Source organism: Oncorhynchus kisutch, linkage group LG13, assembly GCF_002021735.2.
Source record: "Oncorhynchus kisutch isolate 150728-3 linkage group LG13, Okis_V2, whole genome shotgun sequence".
Lineage (NCBI taxonomy): Eukaryota > Metazoa > Chordata > Actinopteri > Salmoniformes > Salmonidae > Oncorhynchus > Oncorhynchus kisutch.
In genome coordinates this window covers 74909792-74923100 of record NC_034186.2, presented here as the reverse complement: position 1 = coordinate 74923100, position 13309 = coordinate 74909792, and the positions used below count along the sequence as shown (strand labels likewise).

At 44.8% G+C, this 13309-nt stretch overlaps 1 protein-coding gene across 2 annotated transcripts; it reads right to left on the bottom strand.

Annotated features, from left to right (window-relative positions):
* Window positions 1-50: 50 nt before the first annotated feature.
* Window positions 51-12998, bottom strand: LOC109885845 (U4/U6 small nuclear ribonucleoprotein Prp3). Of its 2 annotated transcripts, XR_004202526.1 has the most exons (18): window positions 12808-12984; window positions 12266-12413; window positions 11924-12054; window positions 11146-11313; window positions 10921-11004; window positions 10492-10775; window positions 10257-10378; window positions 9973-10160; window positions 6399-6565; window positions 6163-6245; window positions 5547-5693; window positions 5304-5403; window positions 4992-5105; window positions 4715-4833; window positions 4411-4488; window positions 2028-2076; window positions 1314-1369; window positions 322-1110 (listed from the first exon to the last, which is right to left on the bottom strand). XR_004202526.1 is itself a non-coding variant. In XM_031787366.1 (17 exons), exons 2-17 carry the CDS (start codon window positions 12408-12410, stop codon window positions 961-963), a joined length of 2136 nt encoding a protein of 711 aa, XP_031643226.1. In that variant the 5' UTR covers window positions 12411-12413; window positions 12808-12998; the 3' UTR covers window positions 51-960. The 2 variants fall into 2 exon arrangements, 1 of the variants encoding a protein (XP_031643226.1); XM_031787366.1 differs by lacking the exon at window positions 2028-2076 and having other exon boundaries at window positions 51-1110; window positions 12808-12998.
* Between the last annotated feature and the right edge of the window lie 311 nt (window positions 12999-13309).

Below are 13309 nucleotides of genomic sequence, written 5' to 3'. Positions count from 1 at the left end.
TACAAATCCAATGCAGCAGCTGAAAATAATTTAAAAAGTGCACAACGGTATTAAACTTTCATTTTTCATTACAAAGTGTATTGTATTGTCCTGCATGTGTTTATTGGCAACATATACAGGATCAAAACATAAGGGGAAGACATTTTATCCAAAACAAACATTTCTAAAGAAAATAAAACAATTGTGGGTCAGTCAATACTTGACTAAATGTGGTCATTCCACAAAAAACCAATGTCAATTTTCTTTAAAAATAAAAAGCCAAAAACATGACACAAAAACCGTAGTCTAATGTACGATCTCATTAAGTTTCAAAGTCTTTAGTTACTTCTACGTTGATAGGTTGGTTTTTGTTTATTCGAAACAGGGCTTTTGCTTGGGAATAGTACATTGCGGCAATATTTCAGAACTGTATTTGGACCACAGCTGGGCTTACTCAGGAACTGTAGTCAGGGAGAGAAGTTAATAGCAAGCTATAGAACACTCACACAGTGGAGAGATGTCAGACAGTATTAAACACTGACACACAGCAACTGACAGCCTGAATGACACCCTAACTGCTAGAAAGATGGTCTCACAGTTATCAACTCTTCCACAAAATGTGATTGCAGAACAGTGTACACCTCTCTCAATGATATCTATACACACCATATATCCCTCCTAATCTACGCCCTCAACCATTCTCCAACCAGCACTCCCAATCAGTCTCCCTCCGTCTTAAGTCAAGTCAACACACAATAACAGGCAGGCAGCCAGCCATACAAGGCTGGGTTGGGGTTGTGAATGTATCTGTAAGAGGGGTAGAATCACCCCTGACCTTTGCATGTCTCTGGTGCACAAGGTAACAATGCGCTTCACCACTGATCCAGGATCAGATAACTCCCAACCATTATGAGGATGAACAACTATCGGACCCTGGGTCAGTGGTAAGAGATCCTCCTCAGCTCTAGTGATGCTCTCCCTTCAGTCATCAGTGCTCTCCAGCACGCTCTGGCTCAGAGCCAGGTCCCAGTAGTGTTCTGTTCCGTGCTTCTTAAAGTGTTCTCTAGCCATGTTCTCTGTAGGACACTGCTTAAACTTCATCTCCCCGTAGTTACGCTCCTTAGCCGTGCCCTGGGAGGAGGAGAGGGGACAGATGGAGGCAGGAGAGAAAACAGCAGGGGAAGAAAGACAAGGTTAGATCAGTCTATACTGTGTTTACAATCAAGAAGCCATTTTAAAGAAGCCAGTTGTCCAAGATGAACATGATTATTATATGAAGCATGCATTACACTCCTGGATCATTAGTGAAATAAGATGTCATGGTTAACTCTCACCTCCCAGACCAGGCTGCATCTGTTGTTCTTCTTGGTCTCGTCGTCTGCATCTGGATCTGACAGACAGAGGAGAAAGGAAAACAGATTCAGAACCACAACAAGTACAGTGAAGTATTATGTAATATAAACAGTAAGACATACACCGTGGATCATCAACTAGATTCAGTTATGGGCCCATTTTTTCTTGAGCAGATGGTCAGAACATAATTACAAATAATTTGCAAATTGACCACAAGAAGCCCATACAGATATAACATTTGACTACAACATTTTCAAACCATGCTTACATTTGTATACGATCACATAGTGACAAGAAAAAGTTTGTGAACCCTTTGGAATTACCTGGATTTCTGCATAAATTGATCATCAAATTTGATCTGATCTTCATCTAAGTCACAACAATAGACAGTGTTCTTAAACTAATAACAAATTGTATTTTTCTTGTCTATATCGAATACCTAATTTAAATATTCACAGTGTAGGTTGGGAAAAGTATGAGCTCCTAGGCTAATGACTTCCCCAAAAGCTCATCGGAGTCAGCGTAGCCTAGTGGGTAGAGCGTTGGGCTAGTAATCGAAAGGTTGCAAGTTCAAATCCCGAGCGGACAAGGTACAAATCTGCCCCTGAACAAGGCAGTTGTTCCAAGGCCGTCATTGAAAATAAGAATTGGTTCTTAACTGACTTGACTAGTTAAATAAAGGTAAAATAAAAAACCTGAAGTCCAATCAATGAGATGAGAGATGTTGGTTACAGCTGCCTTGCCCTATAAAACAAAAAGAAAAACCTCACAAAATTTGAGTTTGGTATTCACAAAAAGCATTGTCTGATGTAAACCATGCCTGGAACAAAAGAGATCTGACTTGCATAAAGCTGGAAAGGATTACTCTCCCTAAGAGTAGCTGTCCTGCAAAGAGCACAGCGCAGAATGCTCAATGAGGCTAAGAAGAATCCTAGAGTCTCAGCTAAAGACTTACAGAAATTTCTGGAACATCTCTGTTGACGATATGTAAAACATGTAAAACACGAATGGTGTTCATGCGAGGACAGCTGTCCAAAAAACCCATTGCTGAACATGTGAAGTTTGCAAAAGTGCACCTGGATGTTTCACAGAGCTACTGGCAAAATATTCTGTGGACAGTTGATTTGTTTGGAAGGAACACAAAAGGCACAGTACACCAACATCAAAACCTCGTCCCAACTGTAAAGTTGGTGGGGCTGCGTTGCTGCTTCAGGGCCTGGACAGCTTGCTATTATCAACAGAAAAATGAATTCCCAAGTTTATCAAAACATTTTGCATGACAATGTTAGGCTATCTGTCCACCAATTGAAGCGCAGACATTTTAAATCAACAGAATGGCTTCAACAGAAGAAAATAGGCCTTCTGGAGTGGCCCAGTCCTGACCTCAACCCGATTGAGATGCTGTGGCATGACCTCAAGAGAGCATCCCAAGAATATTGCTGAACTGAAACAGTTTTGTAAAGAGGAATGGTCCAAAATTCCTCCTGACCATTGTGCAGGTCTGATCCGCAACTACAGAAAACATGTGGTTGAGGTTATTGCTGCCAAAAGGAGGGTCAACCAGTTTTTAAATCCGAGGGTTCACATACTTGTTCCACCCTGCACTGTGAATGTTTACATGGTGTGTTCAATAAAGACAAACACGTATAATTGTTTGTGTGTTATTAGTTTAAGCAGACTGTGTTTGTCTATTGTTGTGAGCAATTTATGCAGAAATCCAGGTATTTCCAAAGGGTTCAAATACTTTGCCACTGTATACATCTCGTATGTTAGAAATACCTTGGAACAGATTTCCAAAAATTACAATCACTTGGCATTGATTTGTTGCTGTTTTTAGTATTTTATGAGCCAATCAGTTGTTGTGACAAGGTTGATGGGGGTATACAGAAGATAGCCCTATTTGGTAAAAGACCAAGTCCATGTCATGACAAGAACAGCTCAAATAAGCAAGAGAAACGACAGTCCATCATTACTTGACGACATGAAGGTCAGTCAATAGGGAAATTAAGAACTTTGAAAGTTTCTTCAAGTGCAGTCGCAAAAACCATCAAGCTCTATGATGAAACTCTCTCATGAGGACCGCCACAGGAAAGGAAGACCCAGAGTTACCTCTGCTGCAGAGGATAAGTTCATTAGAGTTACCAGCCTCAGAAACTGCAGGCCAAATAAATGGTTCAAAGAGTTCAAGTAACAGACAACTCAACATCAGCTGTTCAGAGGAGACTGCATGAGTCAGGCCTTCATGGTCAAATTGCTGCAAAGAAACCACTACTAAAGGACACCAATAAGAAGAGACTTGCTTGGGTCGTGAAAGATGAGCAAAGGTCATTAAACCAATATGTCCTTTGGTCTGGAGTCCAAATTTGAGTGTTTTGGTTCCAACCGCTGTGTCTTTGAGACGCAGAGTAGGTGAACGGATGATCTCCGCATGCGTGGTTCCCACCTTGAAGCATGGCGATTGTGGTATGATGGTGCTTTGTTGGTGACACTGTCAGTGATTTATTTAGAATTCAAGGCACAGCATGGCTACCACCGCATTCTACAGGCATACATCATCCCATCTAGTTTGGGCTTAGTGGGACTATCATTTGTTTTTCAACAGGACAATGACCCAAAACACACCTCCAGGCTGTGTAAGGGCTACTTGACCAACGAGAGTGATGGAGTGCATCAAATGACCTGGCCTCCACAATCACCCGACCCCAACACAATTGAGATGGTTTGGGATGAGTTGGACAGCAGAGTGAAGGAAAAGCAGGCAACAAGTGCTCAGTGGAAACTCCTTCAAGACTGTTGGAAAAGCATACCTCATGAAGCTGGTTGAGATAATGCCAAGAGTGTGCAAAGCTGTCATCAAGGCAAAGGGTGGCTACTTTGAAGAATCTAAGACTTAAAATATATTTTGATTTGTTTAACACTTTTTTGGTTACTACATTATTCCATATGTGTTATTTCATAGTTGTGACGTCTTCACTATTATATTGCAATGTAGAAAATAATACAAAGAAAAGAAAAACCCTTGAATGAGGAGGTGCCCAACATTTTGACTGGTACTGTATATATAAATTACATTCTCACCATCTCTCTTGGAGTTGTGTTCTTCCCATTTGATTCTGCTCAACATAAGCCTCTTGAACTTCTTCTGGGCTTTGGGACCTGAGAGAACAGTACATGCATGCTCAGTCATGTAGTTAACTCTGGGGTAAAGAAGAACCCATTTACAGCAACAAGTCATAAGAAATGTTATGAGATTATCATGAGTAATTCATGGTAATTAAAGGCAACTTGAATGGTTCAGACTCAGTAAAAGTAGACCCCATTTAAAGAGACTAATATGGTCCCTCTCCTCTCACCCCCTCCCCTCCAGCCACCCCGCTCTCACCTCCCTCCACCACCACCATGTTGACGTCTCGGTGTAGCACCACGGTGCCCGTCAGGTACAGCTGGTTGGCGTTAGCTTCCACCTTAAACTTCTTAGCCGGGTTGTGGAGGTTACGGATCCTGAGGGAAAGCGAGGGGGTGAACGAGCAAGTACAAATGAGTAGGAAAGGCACACGGACACACTATGCCGTAAATAGTTACATGTGCACAGAGACTTGCCTAAACACTATAACATGCACACAAAATCTTACGCTATCCAGAGACAAACCCTAACTCACCTATAGACTGAGATGTGAACTCCAAGACTCAGGTCCTCTTTCAGCTTCTTCACCTTCTTCTCTTTTCTCTGCTCGGTTGTGAGCTTCCGGGCTGCATTGGCCTCCTCATGGGCCCTGAGAACAAACACATAGACAGCTGGTTATCTAGTGAGAGATGTCATATGGAGGCAGAGGACAGAAATGGGTCAGGAAGTGGGTGAAATAGGAGCAGTGATAGATGGGAGGCAGAAAAGAGAAAAGGGTTAATAGATGAGGGAGGGGTAAGAGAAAGAGGGGACAATACAGAGAGAAATGTGTTGTGGTTTGACTTACTTCTGTCTCTTGGCCATCTGTGCTCTGACGTGGGCCTCTACCTTAGTGGGATCCTGTACTGCCTCCGTACCCAGCACTCTCATCAGGTTAGAGATGCGCACTGACGAGACAAACACACTCAAGGTCAGAGATGCACTGAAACGGGGAGGAACACAGGCCTCAAACAGGACTACCACTCAGTAAAACTTCAAATTGAAGAGAAAAAAAGCAACATTACTTCAACAGCCCTTGTCTCGATCCTACCTTTAGGTTCTGGGGGGGGCATGAGCCCCAGTCGGACCTTCTCCTGAAGCTCTTTCTGTCCCTCCCTGCGAGTCTGTCTCCTCAGCTTCTTCTGTTCCTTCTTAGTCAGGTACACTCCCAGAGTCACTCCTGGCTTGTCTGTGTCCACTGGAGAGAGGAGACCAACACTTAGAGCTGCCTTCTCAAACCGAACAGTAATCTACTCCTCTCGGTCAGGTTGTCAACAAGGCGACATGGCGCATCGTTCAGAAACATACATCTCTTCTCCATAAAATATGTTTGAATTTTCAAACTAGTTTTCACCTGGAAGCCAGATAAAGGGTTTCTATCAAAACCGATCCCTTTGTCATGTGAAAACAGAATCCTAGTCATTACTCCACACGCTTAATTAGGTCACTTTTGTTTTGAGCCGACTTCGCCGTGGGCTTGAACAGGTCCCCTGGGTCACACCTGGGCGGTAACCCCGTTCCAGATAGAACACGGTCAACTTTCAGCCCATGCAAAACACACCTACACAGGCAGCCGGGTGAGATTAATCTAACCCACTGACTAATATCCAGGAGCCCTTATTGGGAACTTGACATAAAAGTAACAAAGAAGGGATTTGTGTGGTTACCTGGGGGGCTGATCTGAGCAGGGTGCTCCACCAGGTTTGTGACTCCAAACAACTCCATCGCCACAAAATTGGTCTCTGTGGATCTGAGAGAGAAGAGATATGATCAGCACAACAAGAAGTCTGGAAAATGGAGAGAGGACTTATGACAATTCTTCAAAAGGTATACAACTTGGATGTAGGTGTTAGGATTACTATATTGAGCTAGTAAAGTGGGGATTAAATGTGTAAAGACTCACAGGTCAATGTTGGAGGGGAGGATGTACGAGTCCCACCACTCAATGATGGGCACCTGCCCGTCCCCCAGCATCTTCTTGGGGGCAAAGAGGGCCAGCTTGGTGGAGGCCTGGATCCCAGTCTTCTTGGCTGCCTGGGCGATCTCTGTCTGCAGCTTCTCCAACTGGGCCTGGACAGGAGACAGAGGTGGTTTTGGTTGTTTAATTTCCATTTTGCAGTTAACTTCTCTAGGGTAGGGGGCAGCATTTGGAATTTTGGATGAAAAGCATGCCCAAATTAAACTGCCTTCTACTCAAGCCCAGAAGATAGGATATGCATATAATTAGTGGATCTGGATAGAAAACACTCAAGTTTCCAAAACTTAAAATAATCAGGTCTACCACGGTTGTGTCGTCAGAAAACGTGATGAATAAGATTGAGACGTGCGTGGACACGCAGTCATGGGTAAAAAAGGGAGTACAGGAGGGGGCGGGCCTTAGCATGCACCCCTGACAGGCGCCCATGTGTCTGAGTATAACAGAACTGATTTGGCAGGCGAAAACCGGAGAAAAATCTGTTCAGAAAGTAGTTTTTGTGTGTGTAGTTTTCTATTCAATGCCATTACAGTATCCATTGACTTAGGAGTCAAATTGCAGTTCCTATGCCTTCCACTAGATGTCAACAGTCTTAGAAATTGTTTCAGGCTTGTGTTCTGAAAAATGAGGGAGTAAGAGCAGTCTGAATGAGTGGACCCTGCCGTGTCAGAGCTTTTTCATGCATGCGACCGAGAGTGTGCCTTTCTTGTTTACCTTTTATATTGACAACGGTATTGTACGGTTGAAATATTAAAATCAAATCTAATTTTATTTGTCACATACACATGGTTAGCAGATGTTAATGCGAGTGTAACGAAATGCTTGTGCTTCTAGTTCCGACAATGCAGTAATAACCAACGAGTAATCTAGCTAACAATTCCCAAAACTACTACCGTATACACATAAGTGTAAAGGGATAAAGAATATGTACATAAAGATATATGAATGAGTGATGGTACAGAGCGGCATAGGCAAGATGCAGTAGATGGTATCGAGTACAGTATATACATATGAGATGAGTATGTAAACAAAGTGGCATAGTTTAAAGTGGCTAGTGATACATGTATTACATAAAGATGCAGTAGATGATAGAGTACAGTATATACGTACACATATGAGATAAATAATGTAGGGTATGTAAACATTATATTAAGTGGCTAGTGATATATTTCCCATCAATTCCCATTATTAAAGTGGCTGGAGTTGAGTCAGTGTGTTGGCAGCAGCCACTCAATGTTAGTGGTGGCTGTTTAACAGTCTGATGGCCTTGAGATAGAAGCTGTTTTTCAGTCTTTCGGTCCCAGCTTTGATGCACCTGTACTGACCTCTCCTTCTGGACGATAGCGGGGTGAACAGGCAGTGGCTCGGGTGGTTGTTGTCCTTGATGATCTTTATGGCCTTCCTGTGACATCGGGTGGTGTAGGTGTCCTGGAGGGCAGGTAGTTTGCCCCCGGTGATGCGTTGTGCAGACCTCACTACCCCCAGGAGAGCCTTACAGTTGTGGGCGGAGCAGTTGCCGTACCAGGCGGTGATAGAGCCCGACAGGATGCTCTCAATTGTGCACCTGTAGAAGTTTGTGAGTGCTTTTGGTGACAAGCCGAATTTCTTCAGCCTCCTGAGGTTGAAGAGGCGCTGCTGCGCCTTCTTCACAATGCTCTCTGTGTGGGTGGACCAATTCAGTTTGTCTGTGATGTGTACGCCGAGGAACGTAAAACTTACTACTTCCCTCTGCTGTTTCCTGAATTCCACAATCATCTCCTTAGTTTTGTTGACGTTGAGTGTGAGGTTATTTTCCTGACACCACACTCAAGAGGGCCCTCACCTCCTCCCTGTAGGCCGTCTCGTCGTTGTTGGTAATCAAGCCTACCACTGTTGTCGCCAACTCAAACTTGATGATTGAGTTGGAGGCGTGTGTGGCCACGCAGTCGTGGGTGAACAGGGAGTACAGGAGAGGGCTCAGAACGCACCCTTGTGGGGCCCCAGTGTTGAGGATCAGCAGGGTGGAGATGTTGTTACCTACCCTCACCACCTGGGGGCGGCCCGTCAGGAAGTCCAGTACCCAGTTGCACAGGGTGGGGTCGAGACCCAGGGTCTCGAGCTTGATGACGAGTTTGGAGGGTACTATGGTGTTAAATGCTGAGCTGTAGTCAATGAACAGCATTCTCACATAGGTATTCCTCATGTCCAGATGGGTTAGGGCAGTGTGCAGTGTGGTTGAGATTGCATCGTCTGTGGACCTATTTGGGCGGTAAGCAAATTGGAGTGGGTCTAGGGTGTCAGGTAGGGTGGAGGTGATATGGTCCTTGACTAGTCTCTCAAAGCACTTCATGATGACGGAAGTGAGTGCTACGGGGCGGTAGTCGTTTAGCTCAGTTACCGTAGCTTTCTTGGGAACAGCAACAATGGTGGCCCTCTTGAAGCATGTGGGAACCGCAGACTGGGATAGGGATTGATTGAATATGTCCGTAAACACACCAGCCAGCTGGTCTGCGCATGCTCTGAGGGCGCGGCTGGGGATGCCGTCTGGGCCTGCAGCCTTGCGAGGGTTAACACGTTTAAATGTTTTACTCACCTCGGCTGCAGTGAATGAGAGTCAGCATGTTTTGGTTGCGGGCCGTGTCAGTGGCACTGTATTGTCCTCAAAGCGGGCAAAAAGTAATTTAGTCTGCCTGGGAGCAAGGCATCCTGGTCCGTGACTGGGCTGGTTTTCTTTTTGTAATCCGTGATTGACTGTAGACCCTGCCACATACCTCGTGTCTGAGCCGTTGAATTGCGATTCTACTTTGTCTCTATACTTACGCTTAGCTTGTTTGATTGCCTTGGAGGGAATAGCTACACTGTTTGTATTCGATTATTTAAGCTAAAAACAACCTGAGGATTGAATATAAACATTGTTTGACATGTTTCTATGAACTTTAAGGACACAATTTTGATTTTTTTGTCTGCCTGTTGTGACTGCGTTTGAGCCTGTGGATTACTGAGGAAAACTGAGGTTTTCGGATAAAGAGAGACTTTATCGAACAAAAGGAACATTTATTGAATAAATGAATGTCTTTGAGTGCAAACATATGAAGATCATCAAAGGTAAGTGATTCATTTTCTCTCTATTTCTGACTTGTGTAACTATTCTACTTGGCTGGTTACTGTTTGTAATGATTTGTCTACTGGGCTATGTCCTCAAATAATTGTAAGGTATGCTTTCGCCATAAAGCATTTTTTAAATCTGACAGTGGTTGGATTCACAAGAAGTTAATCTTTAAACCTATGTAAAATAGTTGTATCTTTTTTATAATGAGTATTTCTGTATTTGAATTTGGAGCTCTGCAATCTCACTGGATGTTGGCCAGGTGAGACGCTAGTGTCCCACCTACCCTAGAGAGGTTAATGTTACACTCTACAAATAGTTTTTTCCTCTCTGTGCATTGATCAATTGTTGTGAAACACTTTCAAAATAATAAAAGGCTATGGTGAGAGGTGGAAGGTGACGGGTCAGATTTGATACCTTAGTTCTGATCCTCTGGGCGATCTTCTCAAAGCGTCCCTGCTCATGGAACTTGAAGCCCTTCTTGGCTCGCTGGGCGGGTGCTATGTTAACACGCCCGTCAAAGTAGATAGTGGACTCCAGGTCCTCGCCAGGCTTCTCCTTCAACTGCTGACGGAACTGCTCCCTCTTCACCGCACGGATATTAGCTGTGGATGGAGAGGAGATGAATGAACAGTCAGACAGGTGACTGAAGATCAGGGAATAGAGCATGCTGATTGTGACAGTAGAGGAGAGTGTTGTACCTTTGAGGGTGGGCATGCGGTGTGTTAGCTCCACCTCGTTGCCGCTGGCATCCACGGTCCGACCCATATCATCCAGAATCAGAGGGGCCGGCTTGTTTGACTCACGGGCCTCCGCCACCTTCCTACACCCAACACACACACAAAATCAGATGACATACATGTTAAGCCTCCCTGTAGTATGACATGTATTTGTGGAAGTGTCTAAAGTTGGGTCTGTGGTGTATGCTATACTCACGGTGGTGCTATCCCCATGGCGTGTAGGTTGGCCAGCGCCACCAGGTTATGAGGTCCTCCAGTGTTCCCAATGGCTCCCAGTATACCAGGCTTCATGGCTAACTGCGACTGGATGCGGGCCTGCAGCTCTGCAGCCTTCCTAGCCTTCTCGATGGCATCGTTCATGAAAGTAGCTGCCTGGGAGGGAGCGATGGACTGGGCCGAGCCCGAGGAGGGGGCAGAGGGAGCGGGGAGAAGATGAGAGGCGAAGGGGGGGTCTGGCTGGGGAGTGGGCAGGGGCAGCCTCTGGAGGGGGACAGGAGATTGTGATGAGACAGTAACAACACAAGTCCACAATATCTGTCAGACATCTACACTTTCCATATATAAGGAGGGGAAAAGACAGCCAATCCTTCAAGAGAGGGAGAGAGTGGAGGAAGTTTAGTCTCACCTGCTGGGAAGACACTGGGACGAAGCTCAGCTGTTTCTTCCTCTCCTCTATCTGTCTGGTGGCAGCCTCCATCATCTGTTTGATCTGAGGACAGAGAGAGAGGGAATGAACACTGATTATTTTCACAAGGATCGTGACATGTCTGTATGTGAAGCAGGATCTTGGTACATGTGTGTTTCATATGGGAAACAGTGTGTATGTGAGTCTCTGTGTGTGTCTGGGTACCTGTATCTTAGTGAGCATGCCAGGGCTCTCAGTAGGGGGTGCAGGTAGGACCTCTGGTTCCTCCACCTCCTCGAAGCGGGGGACACGTTTCCTCTTCACCGGCACACCATCTCCTGCCTCAGGGACGTCCCGCCTCGCACCCACCTCCACCTCATCACCAAACACATCCTGGGGGAACATCAGTAGGCGGCAATGGCCTGAGGCTCGGCCTGAGGCTTAGCCAAGCAATCTAACCAATGCAATGAGTAATTTAAACAACCTCCTGGGAATATCCACTCACTGTTTCCTGCTCCCAGGGGAGATATGAATGACACGAACATAATAAAGATCAAGCTTTGAGACAATGACTTTCTGTAGATAACCAAGTTACTGAGTTGAAATCTCTGATAATGGTAGAAACTCACCTAGCCTATCATTTACACCCATTCAATGCCTTCAGATATCTGTGCAATCTCCATGGTCTAAACATGTAGGTAGCTACTGGTTACAGGATACAGGTTAATGTGTTCCATCTCCATGGTCTAAACATGTAGGTAGCTACTGGTTACAGGCTACAGGTTAATGTGTTCCATCTCCATGGTCTAAACATGTAGGTAGCTACTGGTTACAGGCTACAGGTTAATGTGTTCCATCTCCATGGTCTAAACATGTAGGTAGCTACTGGTCACAGGCTACAGGTTAATGTGTTCCATCTCCATGGTCTAGACATGTAGATAGCTACTAGTTACAACCTACATGTTAACGTGGAACAACAGCAGCAGTGTGTGGTGAGGTCTACCTTCAGGTCTCTCTTGCGGTTCCTCTCCCCAGCACCCTTGTTCCCACGGGAATTACGGCTCTCCTCCAGGGCCTCAAATAGTCTCTCCACGAACCCACCGGCAGACTCATCCAGGAATGGACGCAGCTGGTCTGATGGGTCAAAGGTTAGGAGTCAAGGGTCAAATACAACATTTAAAGACTGCTGAACAGTTATCTATTTGAGCCAGACCCACAAAAAACAGACGTTCTGGAAAAATAGGCTAACAAAACAGATAAGACAGGGTACAACAAAGCTTTTCCTCCACAATTTCAGTGTAACATGTCACACACCAACTGCCCTCATAATCCCCCTCTCACACACCTGTGGTCTTCCTCTTGTCCAGGCCCTTGCCTACACAGTGCAGGGCCGCAGTAACGACAGTAGGCTCAGAGAACCCCAGCACCTTCTTCACGGTCCGTTCCACCCAGGGCCGTAGCTCCTCCACCTCCCGTTTAGGAAGAGACATCGTCTACAACACAACGGTAGTCGGTAAACAAACAAACTGACAGACAAACTTCTTAGCTAGCCAAGTAGCTAACGTTAACCTTAGTGGCATGGATAGGTGATCAGCAAAGTTGACAAACAGACCAACGTCAAGTGTATCTGCCCAGCTAAGTTAGCTACTAAAAGTTATGGTTAGTTTGCTTGCCAAGTTAACAAACACTTGCTGTTTTTGTTTCCCCTGCCTGTTCACATTTCACCTGTCAACACAGATTTTTGACAGTGTTGGCTAGCTAACTAGTTAGGGCTCAACCACTAGCTAACTTGCTAGCTATGTCTCAACTATTAGCTAGCATTGAACTCTTGTAGCTAGCTAGCAAGCTACAACTGTCTGATTCCCCCGTGCGGTGAGATCAACTTACCAACCAGACGATTTCGTCCTTAACAGGTAAATATATCCTCTTATATCAGTTATATTCTAAAACATTAATATTAAAAGATAGAAATACATAATAAATCCAAGCCGCTGTGAACAAACTTTCAGTTAGCGCGGCGTTCACACGACGTTCTGAATTCAGAACCCGGAAGCGGAAACACGTGAGGTACCCTCTTTCTACTGTTAGTACTTGTTCGTTGTTTCCGCCTATCTTGAATCAATCATAAAACCAACACGTGAATAATAGTTTTTATTTATTTAACTAGGCAAGTCAGTTAAGAACACATTATAATTGACAATGACGGCCTACCAAAATGCCTCCTGCGGGGACGGGGCTGGGATTAAAAATGTACAATAAAATATATGACAAAACACATCACGACAAGAGAGACACCACAACACTAAACAAAGAGAGAAATAAACAACAACATAGTATGGCAGCAACACATGAAAACACAACATGGTAGCAGCACAATACATGGTACAAA